At 39.2% G+C, this 20994-nt stretch overlaps 1 protein-coding gene across 2 annotated transcripts in view; it reads right to left on the bottom strand.

The window, feature by feature from the left end:
* Positions 1-1530: 1530 nt before the first annotated feature.
* ZSWIM6 (zinc finger SWIM-type containing 6) overlaps positions 1531-20994 on the bottom strand; it is a 112554-nt gene continuing 93090 nt past the window's right edge. For both annotated transcript variants that reach the window (XM_074855294.1, XM_074855293.1), the window contains 7 exons: positions 20420-20566; positions 18000-18260; positions 14647-14782; positions 11642-11799; positions 10956-11119; positions 6492-6573; positions 1531-4140 (listed from right to left, as the gene is read on the bottom strand). In XM_074855294.1, coding sequence (XP_074711395.1) covers positions 3278-4140; positions 6492-6573; positions 10956-11119; positions 11642-11799; positions 14647-14782; positions 18000-18260; positions 20420-20566 — 1811 coding nt within the window. In that variant the 3' untranslated portion in view covers positions 1531-3277. The remainder of the gene's footprint in view (positions 4141-6491; positions 6574-10955; positions 11120-11641; positions 11800-14646; positions 14783-17999; positions 18261-20419; positions 20567-20994) is intronic.

The raw sequence follows: 20994 nt of genomic DNA, 5'->3' as shown, positions 1-20994 counted from the left end.
GGCTCTGAAGAGAAGATAAGGAATTTGAGACATTGTATTTTGACTAGGCTTCCTTACACTTCAGAATTAATTGCAACGTTTAGTTTTAGAAATTACAGAAATATTTGACTGGTTTTCACTAAAAGAGCCCCAGGCTTTTTTTCATGGAATCCCATTCCTGGGTTCTTCCTACCTCCACAAAACAAGAGCAGTACATATCTAGACATGTTTGCTAGAGAGATTGGCCAGGCCTCTGTTGGTTCTTGAGTGCTTTTAACACTGTGTGAACTGCACTGCACAGCACCACTGCGGATACAGAAGAGATTTTACTCAGCTGTGAAAACAAGACAAATAAACTTCCATCAGTTCTGAAAGAATAAGAAACCATTGTGCTCATCAAAAGCAGGTGACAACCATCAGGACTGCATTTAATTCTAAAGCCTGGTCTTCAAATAGGCTTCAGTTTTGCAATCTACATAATCCACAATATCCTTAATACTGAATTATTTCTAAGAGGCAAAAAAAAACCCCAAACCCATGCAAACCCTATTACAGAATGGAGTATGCCTCTTGTTCCTTACTGTCTGTATCAGAAAATTCATCTGGACAAAAGAACAAAGGAAAAATGTAATGAGGATTCAATACTTGGAAGGGATAGAAGTCGCAGAAGCTACAGAAGGTTTGTACTATCAGGTCAGGACACCTCAGCTTTAGCAAGGCTTGATAAAGACTTGTATTTTACATGCCAAGTTGTACAAAGATTCAGACCTTTTCCTCCTTAATCTTCCAGTGACACAAGCCTCACTGTCAGAATTCATGGTTACACAGACATTCCTAATAGTTGCTAGCTGCATAGTGATTCTCTTTTCAGCTGAAGATACTAAAAAAAGAAAGTGGTGGTGTTCAGGTCATGTAGTCAAATATGACATCATATAACATTCCTAAGATGATAAAGATGTTGGTAAAGTGGAAAGCTCCTCTTCAATTTTCATCCATGCCGTATCCCATTCTTCACTGAGGGCTGGAAAACTCACACAACTCCTATAGAGCAAGGGCTCCAAAAAAGCAGAAGTGTTGGCTGTCAGCCAGTGAGCAAGAACTTCATGCTGGGTGGACTGAGCTGCATGGCTCAAAATACACAAAATGCTTTAGAAAAGCCAATCCAAGAACAGCAAGAACTGTCCTTACATGTATTTGCAGCACAACTCCCAGGTTCACACAAATAACTCACTGAGTGGGAACATACCCCCCACACTCTACCATCCTACCAGAGCAATAGGTCAAGGCTTACTGTGTGTTGTATAGACCACATATCTTCAATCTCAAGCAGCATTTAGTCCCTCCTCTGATGCACCAGGCCTTCTTCCACCAGCAACTGTGAACACTGTCATTCCTCAGAAATTTTCTGAGGAACAAACATTTCTTTCCTTGGCTTGGTGGTTACATTGCTTACTACCATAATGCACCAAAGTTGCAAGCTGGGCATTTAAGATCTATGAACTATCCATACACAGTTCAACTCCAGTAACAGACACCATAAATGGCGCAGAATCAACTTTCAAAAAACTAATTTTAATCAAAACAAAAAAATTGTTGATCATTAACAAGTTTATAAAACAGTGATTTAGTTACATAAATAAATTGATATCAGTGTATCAAATCTTAATTACTTTCAACTTCATGAGCATGTTTACATGGGTGATGAAATACAACCTTTTTACCTATTATAATAAATAAAATGGAGAGCATGAAATAGTTTTTCTAAACAAAAATACCTACAAACATACCTCTAAGCATGTTCTCTAATGAAGGGAACAAGAGACACTGGACAACTTTTGCACCAAAACATAAAAATTGCTTTAAAAAGCACAAGGATACAGAACCATCAGCTAAAGTAAAGACACTATACTGTAACCAAAGTTGGTATTTAATAATATAATGAACAGTTTGGTAGTTAGATCTCCAGTTTGGTTATTTTAAAGCATTAAGACAAGGCAAGATAGAAGGCTGCTTTTGTTTGAGTAATTCTAGAGAAAATAAAATATATTAAAAAAACAAACTGAAAAGTAGAACAGTCATACCTACACAACTTTCTGTCCTGCACAAAGTCAAAATACCTATGCAGAATATATATATATAATATATATATATGTTATTTGTGCACAAAGGTTAGCTTATTATTAGCTCACTGCAAAGGCGTAATGTATCATGTCAATCATTTTGGAAAACATTTTGCGTTTTGTGTCAAAAAGGATATTTCTTTAAGTCTTCTAGGCTAGGAGGCACAAACCCCGATTCTGGCATACTGTATTCTTAATGCTAAGGCTTGCTGCTCTGGCTGTGTATTTTTTGTTGTCCCTCTTTACTATAGTGCCTGTTACAAGCATGTGTGTATGTGTGTATACACGTATATGTATACACGGGTTGTATAAATATATATATATAAAATTTTCCCCAATAGGTATCAGTCCAACCATGCAATCCAAAAGGTGGCTCTGCATAGATGCCCAGCATATAGTTCACCACCTGAGCCAACCCTGAAGCAAGGCGCACTTTAGTCCTTCTGATAGGTTTCCTTTTTTGTTTAAAACCAAGCTACTGCAGCTTCAAGTATTTTGCATTACATAGATTTTTTTTTTATAAATTAGTTAATGTTATATTTTTCAATATTCAGACATATACTATAATATATATACAGTACAATAAATGCTCTCATTCTTTTTTTAATTTTTTTGATAAATCCCTGAGAATGTATGTTGACAGTCGCTAAGTTTCCACATGCACAAGCATTGTGTGCCATGCTTCTGGATGAACAGCACTGCAAAGCCACGTGGTCAGCCTTTTAACTATTAGTATTTCATTTGTTGGTTTGTTTAAATATGCTGAAATGTAAGGATGAGTTACAAAGGAGTAAAGCTGAATCCATTCGAGGTACTTATCACAGGATGGAGGTGTTTTGTTTGGTTTTTAAAGCCATTGCAATATATGTTTTGTTTTTGAGGCTGTGAACGTATACAGAAAGAACAGGAGAGCGATGTGGGCTTTTGCCACTTGACAACATATACTCAGTGTAAACCAAACCTTTTTTAACCTCTCTCATACAAAACAGAAAAAAGGAAAAAAAATTAAACACACAAACTTTCACAACATGACAGTTTAGTCTGCAAACTCAATATAACTATACACATATAATACCGGTGTGGCTCTGTTTCTTTAAGTTAAAAAGGATACAAAGGCAGGCTCAAGTAAAAACAAACCACCCCTCCCACCCCCCAGTCCCCCCATTCACACATCTTCATCAACCAAACCTCTCACGAACCAACATCATCAGTTTCTTTTTGCCTTTGTAGATTTGTTTTAGGTTATCGATAAACTGTGTAAACTGGATGTGACCATCATGAGCCATTAAGAAGGTCTCTCGGGCCTTGCTGAGGAACTCTATAAACTCACTATAGTGTCGCGGGCTGATGTGAGTGAGACGTGAATGAGTTGTATTAATGTAGGCTCCGATCGTGGCATCTAAGAGTTGCCGTAAAGGGGCTTTGTCCAGTGACATGAGCTTACCAGAGTTCCTCCTTCCATGAAGCCCCACCATGCCAGGAGTGGTCAAAGTACACCTACGCAAAATGTCTGACAGTACTGTTGCACATTTGACACTTTTGACCACCAGAGGTATTATAGCTGCTAGCTCATTTTTCCCAAGGGAGTGGCTGAGCGCACATGCCCACAGAACGTCATTAATGGCAGGGTGTGTGTCCTGATTGTAACTCAGGTTGAGATGTGTCATGGCCAAAGTGGCCAGCTTGTAGGCCCGCATGGGGTAACCACGGTGCTCCATGTATCGTGCTATAGTAAAAAGCTGCGAGTAGCTCATGCCAGTTGTAGCAGCATCTAGAACGATTTGGTAAGCGGTCTCAAAAGCTATGTGATCCTTCTCACATAAGGTCAGTGCAGAAAGGGCACAGTTCTGAGGATCCTTCATGGCACACTGTAGAGCAAGCGTCCTAGCACTGCCGGCCAACTTCTCCTGCTGATGGCAGTCCAGATGCAGACGGACAATGGTGCTGTTGGACATCACTGTTGTAGCAACAATACTAGTGGCTTCTGTTGGAGTGAAAAGTGTAAACCAGTTTTGCATGATACTATCCAGTGCATAAACACCTGGGGAGAGAAAGAAAGGATTAGCCACAACTGATAAAACCTAGCAGATACAGATGTTCAGCAAGACATTCCATTTGCAGCAAAGTCTGAGACATTGCCAGTACATCAATGGGATGTGCTTCAGCAAGAAGGGCTAAACCAGACAGCATGGCTGGAAAAGGACATTAAAACAAAGGCTACTGTGCAAACTCTGTAGCAATCAAAGAAATGCAGAGAATAACAAAAAAAGCCTGCAAGATAAGATTTAATTTTCTGGTATAACAACTGAGCTGTTTTACTTGTTATTTAAGACAATCTGGATAACAAGTTCTGGCTCATTTGGTCTCACCACATCACTCAAAAGCAGCCCTCACATTGAACACTTAAAAGGCAATTTTAACTTCTTTTCTCACTGTGTATCTCAATGCACAGCACATGAACAAAAGAATACGAAAGTATAACTAAATGGCTTTCTTAATAGAACACCATGGCACACCTTAACAGAACACACAAAGCACACCTTAAAAATAATCCTAACTCCCCCCTTCTCCCAACAGCCTTTTCAGATACATCTTGTATCTAGTTCATATGCACCTGAACATCAAGATCCTTACTAGGGAAATACTCTGAGCAATATGAACTACTGGATATTATCTGAAATAGGTATTTTTCCTTAGCATCACTTTATTTCTGGCATGCGTGAGTTTGTGTGTGTGTTTGGCAGGGGGAGGAAGGGGGAAACAGTGAATAATGGGTTTCATAAATTGAACATTATAGCCAACTAGAGTGCCTTATTATTGCCGGAGGCAGTTTACACACATCTGTGAGCCCACCTAAACCACACCCAGAGGTCCTCATTTTCTCTGTAGGACTCTGATGCTTTCTGTGCACCCCTGCACTCATGTGCAACTATTCAGCATAGCCAGAGAATACCAGATCTTCATTTAAATACACAGATTCCTTGCTTTACCAACCTGATTAAGTCTCAAGAGTACTTTCCATTACATTATAGGTTCTTTATAGGATAGTTCTATTAGAATATGTAAACTAAAGCACTATTAAAACCAGCATTTTATTTGCTGATATGCAACTGCACAAAATAATACCCAGGCACTAATATCTGTAAGATAGCCTCAGCGATAATTATCTTAGCAAAGATATAAAAGCAATAAAACAAGAGCATTGCATGAAAATTTGCAGACACAAACTACTTTCTGGCTGAGGGCATACAAAGGCAAGCTGCATTTTCCCATGCTACTGACAACATTAATTTCCCAGTTAAGTATAAAGAAAAGAATGAACTAATCCAGAAAATAAGCAGCAGCAATCCTCTGATGTTCTGAAAGTCGAGAAGCATCATGCGATACAATCCAACTCAGTTGTATGAAAAAGGAATAAATACAGTAGGGAAACATGCTTTCCAGAAATATCTTTAGTGACAATTAAAACTGCTCCCTTATCAAAAGTACTTATGTTGTCCCCACTACCACAGCTGCTGGATTTTTTTTTTTTTTTTTTACAGCTACACAGTTTTTAATGCACTCATCTCCACTTTCAGATTCTGTATCCTCATCTTAGGAGATGGTAAACTGGAATACAGAAGCTAAGGGATGCCTCATCAAGACACACAGGAAATCTGTGGCGAAGCCCAGAAATGAACAGAACGACCTGCTGAGTGCACTGTTCTCCCACTGCTGTCCTCTAAGCATAAGGCTGGTTCTGGTCCCACCTTATTTTCACCTTACATAGTTAATGATGGGTGCATTGATATTTGGTTTGCTTTATAGTGCAGATGAGAGGCCTGCACATCACAGACACATAACTAAGATACATAACAGTCTAAGCCCGGATTTACTCAGGGGCTTAAAAAGCCCCTAACAATGAGATCCCCCTTCCTGAGTTTCTCTCTGCCACACAGTAGAAGGCATGCTCAGCATTTCATTCACCTGTTTTCTAGTTCCTTTTCCCACAGCTGACTAGATAGTGCTCTCACCTGCCTTTCACAGCCTCACCTGGCCTTTCAGAGCAAGCAAAGTTGTAGCACAGTGTAACCCATAACCACGAGCCTTTTCTTTACTGCAGCCTCAAACCCAAACTCATCATTGGAGGGAACATGATGGGGAAATCTGGGGTATTTCCCATAGGTTATGCACACCCCCACCTTCCAGGGGAAAGAAGTCACACTGCATTACTCAACTATTGTCTCACTTGGTCTGTGCCTAAAAAATCCACTCATCATTGCCATAATGTCTTCTCACCAAAGAAATTTTATAGACAAACAGAAAGTGGGAGACATTTGCAGAACCTGTGTGCTGATAAGCAAGATCAAGCCCTCTAAGATTAGCTGACAAGAGAAGCATCTCAGAACATACCTACTTCTGTTGCACATGTTACCAACCACCTCACCATTTCCCGTCGTCGCCAATTCAGTGTTGACAGTGTCATCCGCATCACCTATTAAAACAACAAAAAAAATACAAATTAATCCTATTGTAAACAAAGGCAATATGCCAAGTTAGGCATTTTTAAGTTACTCAGATACAGTAAGGTTCAAAATGGCAGTCTCTTGCCCTCTCTACTCTGTTATCTCCTTTTTAGCGGATGTCAAAAGATTTGAAAAATATTGCTCAGTTACCTCAGAATAGCATGCAGAGGGTAATTCCAACTGCACATCCTTCAAGGCTAGAGGAGAGAGACTGTTTTATCCATGGGGAAGAAAAAAAAAACCCTACAAAAAAGCCCCCCCTAAACAACAAAAAAAATCCCAATAAGTTACCAATTATTCAAATTAAATTATATCATATCATATTTCCTCCCTCTATACACAGTAGTCAAAGTGGAAATGCATCAACTCTTGTTGGGCAAACTATCCCTTTTTAATTTTTCCCTCATCTGCATTTCTTTTCATTGACTTCAACAATCCAGAGAGGAGTTAGTATACTGTGATTTGACTGGCTGCTTATTCTGAGAAGATACATATAGAATTCCAGATATATTCAGGTATTATTAAGAAGGCCACAGCAATGATTTCTCTCTGAGTGAGGAGTCCCTGCAAAGAAGTTCTACCATAAAATCATCCGAATCCTAGAAAAAGGACTTTAAGCTTTGATTGTAGTGCCCATATTTTACATCATTTGTAGTTGTTTCTCAAAACATGGGCAAATATGTTTATTCAGTAAAACAAACACTGCATGAGAACTGCATGTAGAGCTTGCTTCAGCTACCTGGACAGACCGCACAGATATCTAGATGAAGACAGCAAGTAGTTTTCCCCTTACAATATCAGTGATGGTACTATGGTATTACTGAGGCAATTAAATAAAAAGCATAATAGGTCAATCACAGAGCTCTCAGCTATGATCTTCACATATTAAACTCAACAAATGCACTCACAAAACAGCTTGGAGTCAGCAGCATTTGTAAGAGGGTTCTCAATCCATAGCCCCTCCCAATCCTAAGGTTACTTCAAAGTTGCATGTAGCCCTCTGTCATATTTGTTACTCCTGCCATCTCCTTTAGTCCTATGCTGTCAATAGGATAATTAAGAAGATGGAAAAATTGCTGAGAAGCACAAGTACACAGATGATCTTTAAGTCTGGTTATAAACAACCATGAGTGGTTCCAAGCTGGCCTCCAAACATTCTCACCTTGAGACCCCAGTGACTGGTTGTACATCACCCAAAGTACAGGATAAGGCCAGCTTTGTTGGCCTCAGACAATGTGGTATCATTTTAACTGATCAGTAATCTAAGTGCTAGATTGGGAGAATACCATTTTGAAAGAAAAAGCAAACACCTGTAAGGAGCAACCCAACACTTTTTAAAATACGAAAATACAGCTAAGGTAAATCATGGAACCAGTCTTTGCTTGAAGTCTTTCTGGAAGAAAAACAGGCAGCCCCAAGTCAAAATGCTTTGAAGTGCTATTATCTGCCTCATTCTGTCCATCAAAGCAAAGGAGTCTAGGTGACTTCCTCTATTGATGCACACACGCATTGAAGACTAACATTCTTTTCAATATCCATGATGAATTTTCAGCTTTCTGCAAGTAGAGTGAACACAAGAGAAAACAGGATAAAGGGCTGAATTCTGCTATTGGTGAGGGACGGAAGGAGGTTAAAAAACCAAAACAGTGTGAATGCTGACTTCTCTGAAAGTCTTCTCTGATGACTTCCATCACTGTGGTGGTCTATAACAGGATCAGCAGTCACAAGAGCCTTCAGCATATGTAGTGGGCATAGTAATAGTTCCAGTGTAGACAGTCCTAACTTGAGAGCAAAAAGGAATACCACATCTAGTTTCTCGACATGGAAAAGTTTCTTGACAAACTACTCTGGAATTAGGTTCCTTTCATCTGATTAAACTGACAAGCCGAGAACCCCCAAGGATTTCAAATAAATCATGCATTCATGTCCTGACCAAGGAAGAGCTGAAGTTTACTTATACTGTAGCACATGTAGTCAAAGAACTATTTCCCTTTTGCTCAATACATTCCTGAGCTACTTCCTCCTAAAAGAGGAGTTTCACACCTGACGAAGATCTTTGCTGCCAATTGAAGAGAGCTTCTTAACAAGTCAAGAAGTCTGAAAATTACAAGAAGTCCCTGGGAATTACACAGCTTATTTCAAAGACAAGCTCTCTTCCACACAGAATAACTGTGACTTCATCTTGATGGATCTTTATAAACATTTCTTACAGAGGAACAGAAGATCTCACCACCCCTACCACCCCTAAGAGATACAAGAAATGGCAACTCAACCATTAGATCCTATACCACCGTGAAACCTCTTTGCCATGCACATTGGAAGGAGGTTTATTTATTAATTCATTCACAGGTTTTGGGGAAAAGGACACCACTTGCCAAATACACACTGAGTGATTACCTGCACTGACTTGCTCAGCAGTTCTGCCAACAGTACCTGTTTGCATGTGTGCAGTAATACTTGCATTGATGTAGCATACAACTGGCAAGCAGAGGAATGGAAGCCCCTCCTGAACCTGCAGATCTTACAGCGTCTGTGCAAGTAAGGTTCTGAAGGTCAGAATACACCTGAGATGCTCCACACCCATCTGGCCATGCTGATGACCTCTCTCCTCAGCCACTTTAAAAGCCTTCCCTTTGCTCAGTCACGTAACACATGCTGCTGCTGGAAACAGGGAGAAAGAACCCAGGAGTCTATACATTACCACCAAATCTAGAACAATGTAAGAGGCTTTTCTGTCACAGAGATCCCAATACCAGAGTTGTGAAATTGTTGGTATCATCTCCTTAGTCCAACCAGGCCAACTTGTCATTGCTGTAGCTGAGGTAGAACAGTATACCTCTGGGGACACTGTGCTGTTTAGTTTACCACATGAGGGGAGAAAGTTTTCTAGGGTACATAAATGTTATCACTAGTCAGATACTACATAGTGAATACAGACAATCTAATTGCCATTAAGCCAGAAGGGGAAGCACCTGTGGGCCACTAGAGACAGTGCTGACACAAAGTTTTATGCAGGAAAAGAGATACTGTAGAAATCTACACAGCTGTGAGTTAGTACCAGAAAACTGCTATGCATCTTCCTTCTGGAAAGCAAACTACCTTAAAGATTCTTAAAACATGTTCATAAGCTTGGGACAGAACAGTGGACAAGTTCTACACCAGTTTGCTCCAAACCCTGGGATTGAGGAGAAAGTAAGGGTTCATGATATTTCTTTCACTAGATCTCAATGAAGACATTCTGATCACACCACCAACCACAAAAGGGTATACGTGAACACAGTGATATCCAAGGTGTGCTGCTACCACTGAACGATACTTGGTGAATACTTGAGCTGACACACAGGTCAATTATAAGGATCTTTCTTTCTCCCAAGTAAACAAACATTTAAGGCAGAAACATACCAAGATGTGAAAGAAGCAGCAGATTTCCACAGCAACTTTGGGAATATGAAAGGCTAACAAAGTATACATAATCTCAGCCTGCTGATTAAAGACTTTAGCTTCTAAACATCTAGAATAGGCAAATAGTACCTTTCTTTGGCATGAGAAGCAACTGGGATAATATCCTTTCCCCAGAAGTCTTTGGAGCTTTGTTTACTGAAGCAAAGTAATAAATGGTTTTCTGATCTTTGCATGTTTTTGAAGAACTCCCTGAAGAGGGATGAAGAGATTTATTTTTGTTGAAATGAACTGGGTAAACTCTAAGATTCATCAGTGTCAGGCAATATTACTCCAGATACCTAGAAGTTAGCTGTCTCCTTTTAGCTGGCAAAGTCTCTCCTAGGAGCCTGAAAACTGATCTGAGGTTCAGTTCTGATCAAGCTGAGTCTGATGCATCTGACCATCCCACAGCTTGTGGAATACAGGATTTAGATTAAGGAAGTGACAGCGCTGCTGTTAGCACAGTCTGCCTTCGAAACAGATCATTATGGTTGACCTTTGCACTCTCTAGTTGAAAACAAGCACTGCCAAATCTCATTTAGAGGAAAGGAAGGGAAGAAATGGTAAGAAACCCCTCAAGGCCATGCAGAAAATACAGTGCATTTCTGGCAAGCAGAATAATTTTGCTTTCTAGCCAGCCTTACATATACTCCTGAACCCATTGCACTGGTCCTCTCTCACCCGTGAACAGAGGAGTGCCCTGCAGCCAGCCACTCCCAGCTCTCTTCCACCTGAATGGCACAAAGGAGCTGCGCAGACCCTTGGTCTGTGCTTTGCATCTGAAAACAGAATCTAAGAATTCCAGATAGCGCCCAAAGAATGTATGGTCCTCAGTGCTTAAAACCTATACCAATCAACGTTGGGTCAAATTCCTTTCTTCTACTGTAATAATAATGAATAAGGCAAATACCTGAAGGCCCAACTCCAGAGAAACTTTCAGAAGAGTGATGTCTGGCAAGCTGTCCATGAGTGTTGCTATTTTAAATGCATCCTGGGCAAGTTTGAAGATGTGTGATGAGGAGTGGATATTTTTCTGGATGGATTCTAACACTGTTTCCAGCCTCCGAACATCACCTGCAAGGTGTAAACAGAATCACCAAAATGGAACAAGCTCCCAAAACATCCTGAGGTGCATTATAATTGAGCCTGCCCTTGCTATGCAATAGTATGATGTTTCACTTAGACTTTGTTTTTAGAAACCTCCCATAATTAAATCACATATGAATGAAAGATACAAGACAGCACAAACTCCTCCAGTGTCTGATGGTGTTAGTGCAGTACATGGCCAAAAGTCATCCTGATTTGTGAATTTTAGAAGTGATTTGTCCACTCCTGTCACAGTCTATGTTGTGTGTCAGAAGAACAAAAAGCTGTCTCATCAGCCTCAAATCAAGCTCATCTGGCTACCATCTAGCTAGCTTAACTACTTTGCTAGAAAATTAAGTGACAGGTTTAAGCCAGCTCAGTTTGTTGTACCCATTTCAAGCTCCTGTCAGACTGCAATTTGGATTCCTAAACACAAGTTTTATAATCTGTTTACTCCATGCAATATTAAAAGCATACATTTAGCTGAGTACGTAACTGACACCAATGTACCTTTGGCTGCTGTTAGCATGGTTGATGCCAGCTCACACTGCTGGGATTCAATGTGACTTAAGGTGAACCAGCGGGGATACCGGTTTGGAACAACTGATGCAATGTGGTGTGGGCGGGACATGTCTCCTGAAGGAGCTGTAGATTCCAATACTAGCAACCTGAAATAAGGAAGAAATCCTCTTTCATTAAATTATTAGTACATTAGCTTACTCATGAGCAAAACTAAAGCTTCAAGAACACTTGACCTTGTTTATGAAATGTGCCTTTTTGGTTAAAAAAAAAAAGATTGGAAAAATCACTTCTCAGGGAACCTTAAAAGTCCATTTGTCAAACTTGCCTACAAGTAGGCATCTGCAGGAATTCACAGGACAACTAAGCTCTCCATTAGCCACAGCAGCAGAGACTTTCTGTATCATGCAGAGAGCTGAAGTTTTTCTCCCTGCCTTGTTTCAGTCTTTGAACCACAGCCCTCAGGAAGGATATACTGATAACATGTAAATATTTTTCAGTATTTGGAACATACTTTCTTCACCTATAAATGCTCAAAGTAAGGGAGAGGGATATTCAATAAGTCATTCAGATTTTGACCTTGCAGTAAATTCAGATATGTATTTATGTCCAGAAAGGGCATTTTACTGTTCAGCTGACTACTTTTTGAAGTCCTTAAACTTCAGCCTACCAACGTTTTTATAATGTACTATAATCTGATGTTAGTGTCCCAAACAGCAGTGACAGAGGAAGTTTCCTCAACATTACTTTTCAGACTCCATTTTCTAGTCCTGAAGCAAAAATTTCTTTTGAGTATGCATCAATCTACAACAGTCTTATTGTGAATAAGAATTCATACTTAGAAAATTCAAATTAATGTGTTTGTTGCTGACTACTGTAACACAAGTGATTACTACAACAGAGACTCAACTGATGGTCCTTACAATACACTAGATACAAGCAGTAAACCAGATACTATATAAATGCCAATGCAAAAAGCAGGCGTGAACAAAACTAGGCATTTTTATTCAATATAATTAAGCACAGTTTCAGGACATGAATGGTCAATGAGACATCAAATACTAATAAGAATGTCCAGAAGAAAAGCCTTTCTGGTGCTTAGCTTCTTGATCAGGATTAACATCCGAGTTCTGCTTCTACCAGCTTTCATATGCAACTGATTTTCTAGAAGGAAGTCACCTGGGAGGACAATGGAAATTGGATCTCTTTCGTCAATAAAATTGCAACTACTGAATACTGAAAATCCAATGCATTATGATTTTCTGTGATAGCGTATTTCTTACAGAATAAGCTAATTTAAACATAAATTACAATTTCTTGCACTTAAACACCTAAGTTCTTTAAGTAACTGGAGTGCATGCCTTTTTCGCAATAAGAGAGTTTTAAGTTCCATCAGTTTTCTGTAGGTTCCTGAAGCATATTAGAGTAGCTTTATGAAGTCCCTGAGAAACGCAATTCTAAATATATTGTAGGTATCTAGCAGGCACATATGAATACAACACACCATATAAATAACTACCAGTAGGTTATATTAACATTTTCAGACACATGTATGTGCATGATAATGTAAAAAAAGACTTCAGCTGATTTTTTCCAAGCATAGACAGAGGGCAGGGGAAAGATGCATTATTAGATGGTTTCAATAAATAGTAAAAATCCCAACTACCTAATGCAAAAAGGGATTATTAAGTTATCAGTTACAGTAAATGGACAAAGAGCATGAAAGAAAGAGGCTGTTTGGGGGAAATATTTTGTTACGTTGAATTTCTACATTCTTCTCCTGTGAAAAGAAATGCTGTTGTGAACTGGGGACTTTCACACTATTTTGGCAAGATTAGGGAACATCAGAACAAGCACAAGCAGATTTAGCATTCTTCACTTTTTTTTTTCCCTTTCAAACTTCAATTATTTAGCTAGGTTTTAGCAAAGCTACCTTGTGATTAAACATCACCATTAAAGTCTGGCTCCCAAAGCCTGGGTGACATTCAGGCTTTACAAGGGATCAGCGAAACTAAGCCAAACATCCAAGTTCAGATTCCAAGTGAGCAGTCAGCTAGGTCACTGCAGATCCATATCTCCAAGGCTCCGCTCCATGTTTCAGTGCTATGAGCAGAGAACTGTAGACAGAAGTGACCATCAGGGACAGCACAACCCTGTCCTTGCAGACCTGAGGTGTATGCATGAAAGGCTTTATGGTCTCAGCTTCCAAGGATTTCATTCTGAGTGTTCCACACACTAAAAGAGCATTCAAAAAATGAAACAGCAAGAGATTATTTTGAATACAGAGAGGTACAATACTCCAGAGCTGCCATCATGGGTCATTGACCTGTGTGGACACTGAGCATTTCCTGAGAAACATCTTTTTCCTGATTACTAAAGGCAAACGGGATGCAAGTCAGACATTTTGTTGTCATACGACATACTCCATTTAAATCCAAATATTCCTGCAGAAGGGGACAAGACTGCTTTGTTATGAAGCACAAGAAAAAAGGTACTGGCTCAGACCACACTGTATGGATTCAAATCTATCTTTGAGAGTCAATTTATAAAGGCAGCCACTGGAACAAACAGTCCTACTGAACAGGGTAGGCAGCAGATGATCCTGAGACTGCTGGTGAGACGCCTCTTTCCTCATTTCCTCACCAATACCATCACACACACACAACCACATGGTTGAGAGAACGCACGTGCTAAAGCTGTTGTTGTTTAACACAAAACCACGTGCCCCAAGAGTGGGATTCTAAAAGAATTTGTAACAGAGAATGCCATTTTACAGTTGTAGATAAACACTAATTGTACATTTATAAATGATTATACACTGTAGTTACTACAGAAACCAATTGCTTTTACAGATGACAGAACCAAACTAATTTCTCCTTAAAGGGAAGAATGCTTTTCAGAAAAAAAAAAAAAAAGACTAGCTCTTGATTACCAAGCTCTTCCCCCTTTTCCCAACCACTACTCATGCTTTTTCTAGGTGACCTGTGAATACGTACCGCATGGCTCTCAGTGCAGTTTTGTATGCCAATTCAGCATCATGAGGTAGGAGAGAGGTGAAGAGATACTTGGCAAATGTGTGCATTGGAACACTCTCTCGATGGGTAACTTCGCCTAAACCACTATATGGTCCAGCTGTAGGAAAGAGAAAAGAAATGTCAGTCTTCACATACTGCTAAAACCCAACTTCTAGACTTTTAAAACATTCACTATACCTTCAAATAGAATTGGTATACAGAGACAGATTTTGCTGTACAACAGTTAAAGTTATATTGCTATTTTCTATGAAATGTATTACATGTATACCACATATATACAATGTATTACAAGTGCATGAAATATCATACATTCTTTGAGCCAACAAGACAGATTGCAAATTGTATAGTACTAAGCACACTACCAGTGTGCATATGAATGACAGAACGGTTCCAGTGCTCCATGGGGCTCATTCAGCAAGGCTATGGTATGCAAAAGTAGAAAGTGATAATCCTAGATTTGCCTCCACATAGTAACACTGTGCACACTAATCTCTGTGCAATTCGTTGGTGCATGACCGCTTTATCATAAATCCAAGGGGGAAAAAAAAAAAAAGGGTGGCTACAGCGGAAAAACGTGTATCTTTAATTGAAGTTACACAACCAACCACCATAGCAGTATTTGATCCCTACTAACATCTCATTAGGCATTTAAATAACCCATTGGTCTGGACTTGGTCTCCCAAGAAGACTAGGTCAGATCTTGCACAAAAGCTGTTTTTGTTAGTCCATTATAGCCACGTGATCTTAAAAATTCTGTTTGCTGTCGGAAAACTATTCCCATTTTTGGGGCAATGGATTTTGCTCACATTCAGTGCAGACAGTGTAGTATTTTGACTTCGTAACAGCAGCATCAAGATTGACAACAAAAAAGTTAAATGCAACTATTTCCTTGCCAAGTTCTGAATGTTCACAGTGCACATGAATCCCATTTTTACATTTTCCTGCAACCTTAAGACTGTTGTCCCTGTTAACCAGAAAACTCTGACAAACAGTTTTTGACTTCAGCAACTAGAGGTTCAGGCATTAAATGTTGCAAGATACAGAATAAGAGTTTTACATTAAGTATTACTGGACTATTATTGCACAGATAGCAGCCAGCAGTCCCAGAAGTTACTACTACTACTTCTACTAGAGACTCCAATCCACCACACTTGGATGGATGGATGAATGAATGACCATGTGAGCACACTTTGCTGTGGAGTCACCTGTGTCATTTAAACTGCTTCCAGCAGCAGTTCAAACTAATACGGCTGACTATACTGAAGCAGACGGGGAGAGCAGATGAGGAAAAACAGCCAAGCTGTTTCAGCAATGTTTTTCTGACTGATGCTTTAGCACAACATGCAAAGATAAAATCACTATGCATGAAAAAATTCTGAGCTCCATAGGTGGGCCTTTCTGAAGACTGGGGCTGATTACAAAGGAAACATCAATGAAGATTTAGTAGGTGACAGTGTGTCTCAATCATTTAAAATGAAGTTGAAAGCCATTCAAAACCAGCTGGCATTGCTTCAATGAAAGAAGCCATTTCATATATGTTTGCCAGTTGGTGGTCCAGTCAGAAACTCAGTTAGGACACAAAGAATACATGACAAAGCATTTATATGAAAATATATTCTGCCATTAACTTAGCAGTCAAGCAAAAAATTAGAACAGTTCTTGCAAAACAGTCTTACGTTCTCCTTTCCCACGCACTCAAATGGAACTGTGTACAGCATGCATTAATCTGCATTAACAGCATAGAAACCAGCTTAATATTGGATTAAGCTTTCTTTATTGTATCTACAGGACTTTAACTATAAAAACACAATTGATATGATTAGCATCTTAAACCACTGCAGTGTTTTTCCTCCATGTGAGCTGGCAGTTTCTGCCTAACCCGGAGTAAATTGAAGTATTTTATGAAAGCCAGATTTCTCTGCACGCAGGAATACAAGACCATCATTGCACACTGCTCACCACAGCAATTTTGTAGGTAGTTATATTAGCAGATTACCTGCTACGATCACTTGTTTAGTACTCTAAGACAACATAAAAGAATTTCAGTAAACTAGAATTATCAGGGAAATCCTGCCTTTTTCCTCATAAAACATCCTTACCAGTAAACAGATGCAGCAAATTGATTTTATAGTCCACAGGATCCCTGTATGGTGGTTAATAGCTGGATCCGGTGAATAGCTGTTCTTGTCCAAAGGCCAGAAAGCAGCAGTACAGCAACACCATAATGGAAACTTGCCCCATGGTGTGGCTTCTCTGCAGTTTCAAATGGCACCATCAGTAAGTACCAAAGTCTTTAAGGATCTGGGCAAAAATAGTGACTCAAAGCTGAGAACCCTAAACAACATACTAGACCTCTTCCATTAAAGAGGAAGTTTTAAAAGATAAATGTCTTGCAGAAAAAAAAGCAAAACCTGACTGCTGTATTACAGTCTTCTCAACTTACCTAAAGCAGTACCACACTCCCCACCATCCCTTAAGCAAGCACTGAAAACTTGGACCATGCCTTTGGCTAATTGGTTCAAGTTTTTTCTTCCATTTAAAAAAACTAAACAAAAACCAAAAAGACAACCTCAGAACCCATGAGACTACTCTCTGTGAACATGAGGCTTAAGTGCTACATGTTAAGCCTTTTTAAAAGCTAAAACAAAAGTATGAACTTTTTTGCACAGATTTTATTACACCACACCAGCTAATTCCCAAACACAAATTGTTTGTCTTGGTCAAAATTCAGTCACAAGACCAGGCCTTAAGCCTCCAGATTTGACAACGTATTTCAATTTTCACATACGATACAAACTTCAAAAGGCAAGTCATTTTCCTAATTGCTACAAATAAAATGTTACATTTCTGTCCCAGTAATTCTAAGTGAATTTTCTCAGCTCTTCACCTGGGAAGAGAGGTAAAAACCTTGATACATTTACAAAGCTGCCAGTCCCTTTTTCAGGATATAAGGAACACTTAGAATTTTTCTACCCGAGAACTGTTGATGGTAACTGATGTCTGTATTATTCAATTGTGACCCTGGGTTGTATAATCAGGATACTGAGAGCATGACAAGCAACAAATTTAAAGAACAAAACGTAATTAAAATTAAAACAAAAGGCTTATAGGTCAACAGATGCCTTATGTCTACAGTCATGGGATATCTGAAGTATGTTTGATTTTCGTAAGAGACTAGAAACAAAATTTTGCTGAAGTTCTATTTCAAAAAAACATCTGAAGTATGTAAGGCAGTTTCCACAGCAATACTAGTTCTGTGTGCTTGTGTAAGTGAAGACAGTTTAAAGAAGCAGTTAGCATCTATATTGAGCTACCTTCTAATAGGAAGACTGCTTGTTTTCGAAAAATCTTCACCAGCGTATCATCCAACTCAATTTCCTGTAGCTTAGAAATGAGCTGCTCCTCATTTCGACAAACCTTCTCTTGTGCATACAAGCCATCTGGCATTATTCGTTGCTGTCCCAGCCCTATCAATGCTACTTCCACAGCCAGTGTTAAATAAGATTCCCCTTCTTCTAAGAACTTGTGTGCAGGCAGGTGCTGGTACTCCAGAGATTTGCATTGCCCCATGTTCTCTGTAAGGGGTGACACAAACAAAAACACATCAGCAAAACATTCTAACCCATAATCTGCCTACAATGCCACATATAGAAATGCTTCCTCTGTTAGTATTACTTTTTAAAAATCATTTAAATTAGCACAATCTCAACATCCAGTGATCCAATCTAAAATATCCCATCCAATTCCACATGGCAGAAATACACAAAACAATTAGGTTTTAAATAACCCACTCAAGTAAAAATAAAGGTTTTCATTTTTAAATTGCATGGTTTAGAGAAAGGCGGTTTCTCCAGCTTCGTGTTAACAAAGCCAAAATTGGAATATCCATGTCATTTTTTTCCCCCACCCATCTCTGTATGTCCTTAAAGCCTTGATGTGTAAGAGGAAGGGAAAGGTGCTTATACACCTGCATAGATTTCGGCTTAAGATACTAGGATTGTGCAAATACAATAGGCCTGGGAACTCCACAACTTGAAACCATTCCCTGTTTGCTAGCGCTCTTTTTAGGCTTTGTTACAGTTGTATTTATGATAAAAATGCATATTATTAACACTAGAAGTCCTACTTTTAGTAAAGATTACATGTAAATTCCACACAGACCAAGCCATAAACTGCTTTAAAGAGTACTACCAATTCATTTGGCACTTCACAGACACACCATATGACAAAACGCTATTCCAACCTGTAGTAGTTTACAGTCTAATCTGGGAACAAAAAGTTATAATGGACAGATATAAGGAGAGAGACAACTGCAGCGAATGGGAAGGCTGAATGCATTTGGCAGATTGTATATGAGTGTGTAGGAGGAAGTTACTTTTCAACACACACTGTTCTGTTTTTTTTATGATTGCAAAGAATCTGATTTCTGATTTCTTTTAATTAAAATTTCTTCCAGAATTGGTGGATATGGGATTAGAAATTTATTGAAGAAAATCTGATTGAATAAAAGGAGTTTTGAGGCAAAGCTCCAAGAAGACTGTGGATGTGCATATAAAAGAGCTGCAGGTAGAGGAATGAATCCAGTTTCTGTCCACACAGATAAGGTGGTGATAAGAAGCTACTGCAGAGGTGGAAAGAGACTGAGAACAAGGAATTAATCAGTTAAGCTTCTGGGAAGCAAAAACTGAAATTAAAATGGGCATACACATCCTATCTCACATCATGTCTCAATACTGCAACACTGCTTTCCAACTCATATCATTTATAGGCCGTGTATGTGATCAGTTTTAAGTGTTTTGTCATCAGTTTTAAGTATTATGTACACTTGTAGCTATGAAGTCCAATAACATCCTGGGCTGCATGAGGAGCATTGCCAGCAGGTCAAGGGAGGTGATCCTTTCCCTCTGCTCAGCACTGGTGAGCCCACACCTGGAGTGCCATGTCCAGCTGTGGTCTCCCCAGTACATGGATATACTGGAGCAGATCCAGTGCAGGCCCACAAAGATGATTAAAGGACTGCAGCATCTCTCATATGAGAGTGAGACAGGTGGGGTTATTTAGCCTGGAAAAGAGAAGGCTCAGGAGGATCTTACCAACGTGTATAAATATCTGATGGGAGAATGTAAAGAAGACAGTGCCAGACTCTTCTCAGTGGTATCCTGTGACAGGACAAGAGGCAATGGGCACAAACTGAAATACATGAAATTCCATCTGAGCATAAGAAAACACTTTTTTATTGTGAGGGTGATTGAACACTGCAAAAGGTTGCCAGGAGAGGTTGTACAGTGTTCATTCTTGGAGTCATTCAAAACCAAACTGGACACTGTCCTGGGCAACCTGCTCTAGGTGACCCTGATCTGAGCAGAGCAGGTGGACTAGATGATCTCCAGAGGTGCCTTCCAACCTCAGCAATTCTGTGATTTCCTGCAGTTTCTCAGAAAGAGGACAGAGCAATGTATGTGCAGAGGGCTGCTGCTGCTATAAAGTCTTACTTGGTTTAATTTCAAGTGTGAAATACAGAATTGTCTTCAAGAATGAGCAACTGGTAATTTTCTAAGTATTTTCATATTTTACTTTAAACATTTTCTGTCCCTTGTGTTTTCTTAAGGAATGCAAATATGAGTTCTTATACTATAAAAACACTGGCTTTGAAGTGGATTCAGAAAGGCAAGATAGAAAAATGCCTCCGGTAGATGAAGATTTATAGAAGATTGCTTCCTTTGCTTGGCCTTACCCATGAAGTCTGAAAATCCATGGAAGTTCTCATCATCTACCCTGCAGGCTTCCATCAGGCTACTGAAGAGGGTGCCAATAGGGTCCAAAGGGTGTCCCACCCAACCTTCAAGATTTGTTATTGAGGTTACTCCTCTGTGGAGAAGTTCTGTGACAGAAAAGATGGAGGAAGGAAAAGAGAGTGCATGTTAGCCCCTCAAAACAATTATAAAAGTAAAACTGATTAAAATGCTCTCAGTACAGAATACAAAGTATTTCCAGTAGCTTCTGCTTAGAAAGAGAAAATAGTATCTTTCAGGGTGAATTCATGTGAATATGTTAAGAGGAAAAAAAAAGAAAGGGATTGAAAGCCAAACATTTTGAGCACTAGCAAAGTGTATTATGGGTCAAAAAGTTCAACTGCAGTGTCTTTTGAAATCTCTTGCTCAATATCAGTAACTCTTCTGAAAATGTCTGCTGAAAAATTATAGCAAAGACATTTTTGGTAAAATATTCACAACAGTTTCCTCACTCAGAAAGACACAATACCATTTTTACATTTTTAGTTAATCTGATGGCATTGAAATAAATGAAAAT

The sequence above is a fragment of the Strix uralensis genome, chromosome Z, assembly GCF_047716275.1.
Source record: "Strix uralensis isolate ZFMK-TIS-50842 chromosome Z, bStrUra1, whole genome shotgun sequence".
Taxonomy (NCBI): domain Eukaryota; kingdom Metazoa; phylum Chordata; class Aves; order Strigiformes; family Strigidae; genus Strix; species Strix uralensis.
Note: the sequence above shows the minus strand (reverse complement) of the source record. Positions and strands in the feature narration are given on the sequence as shown.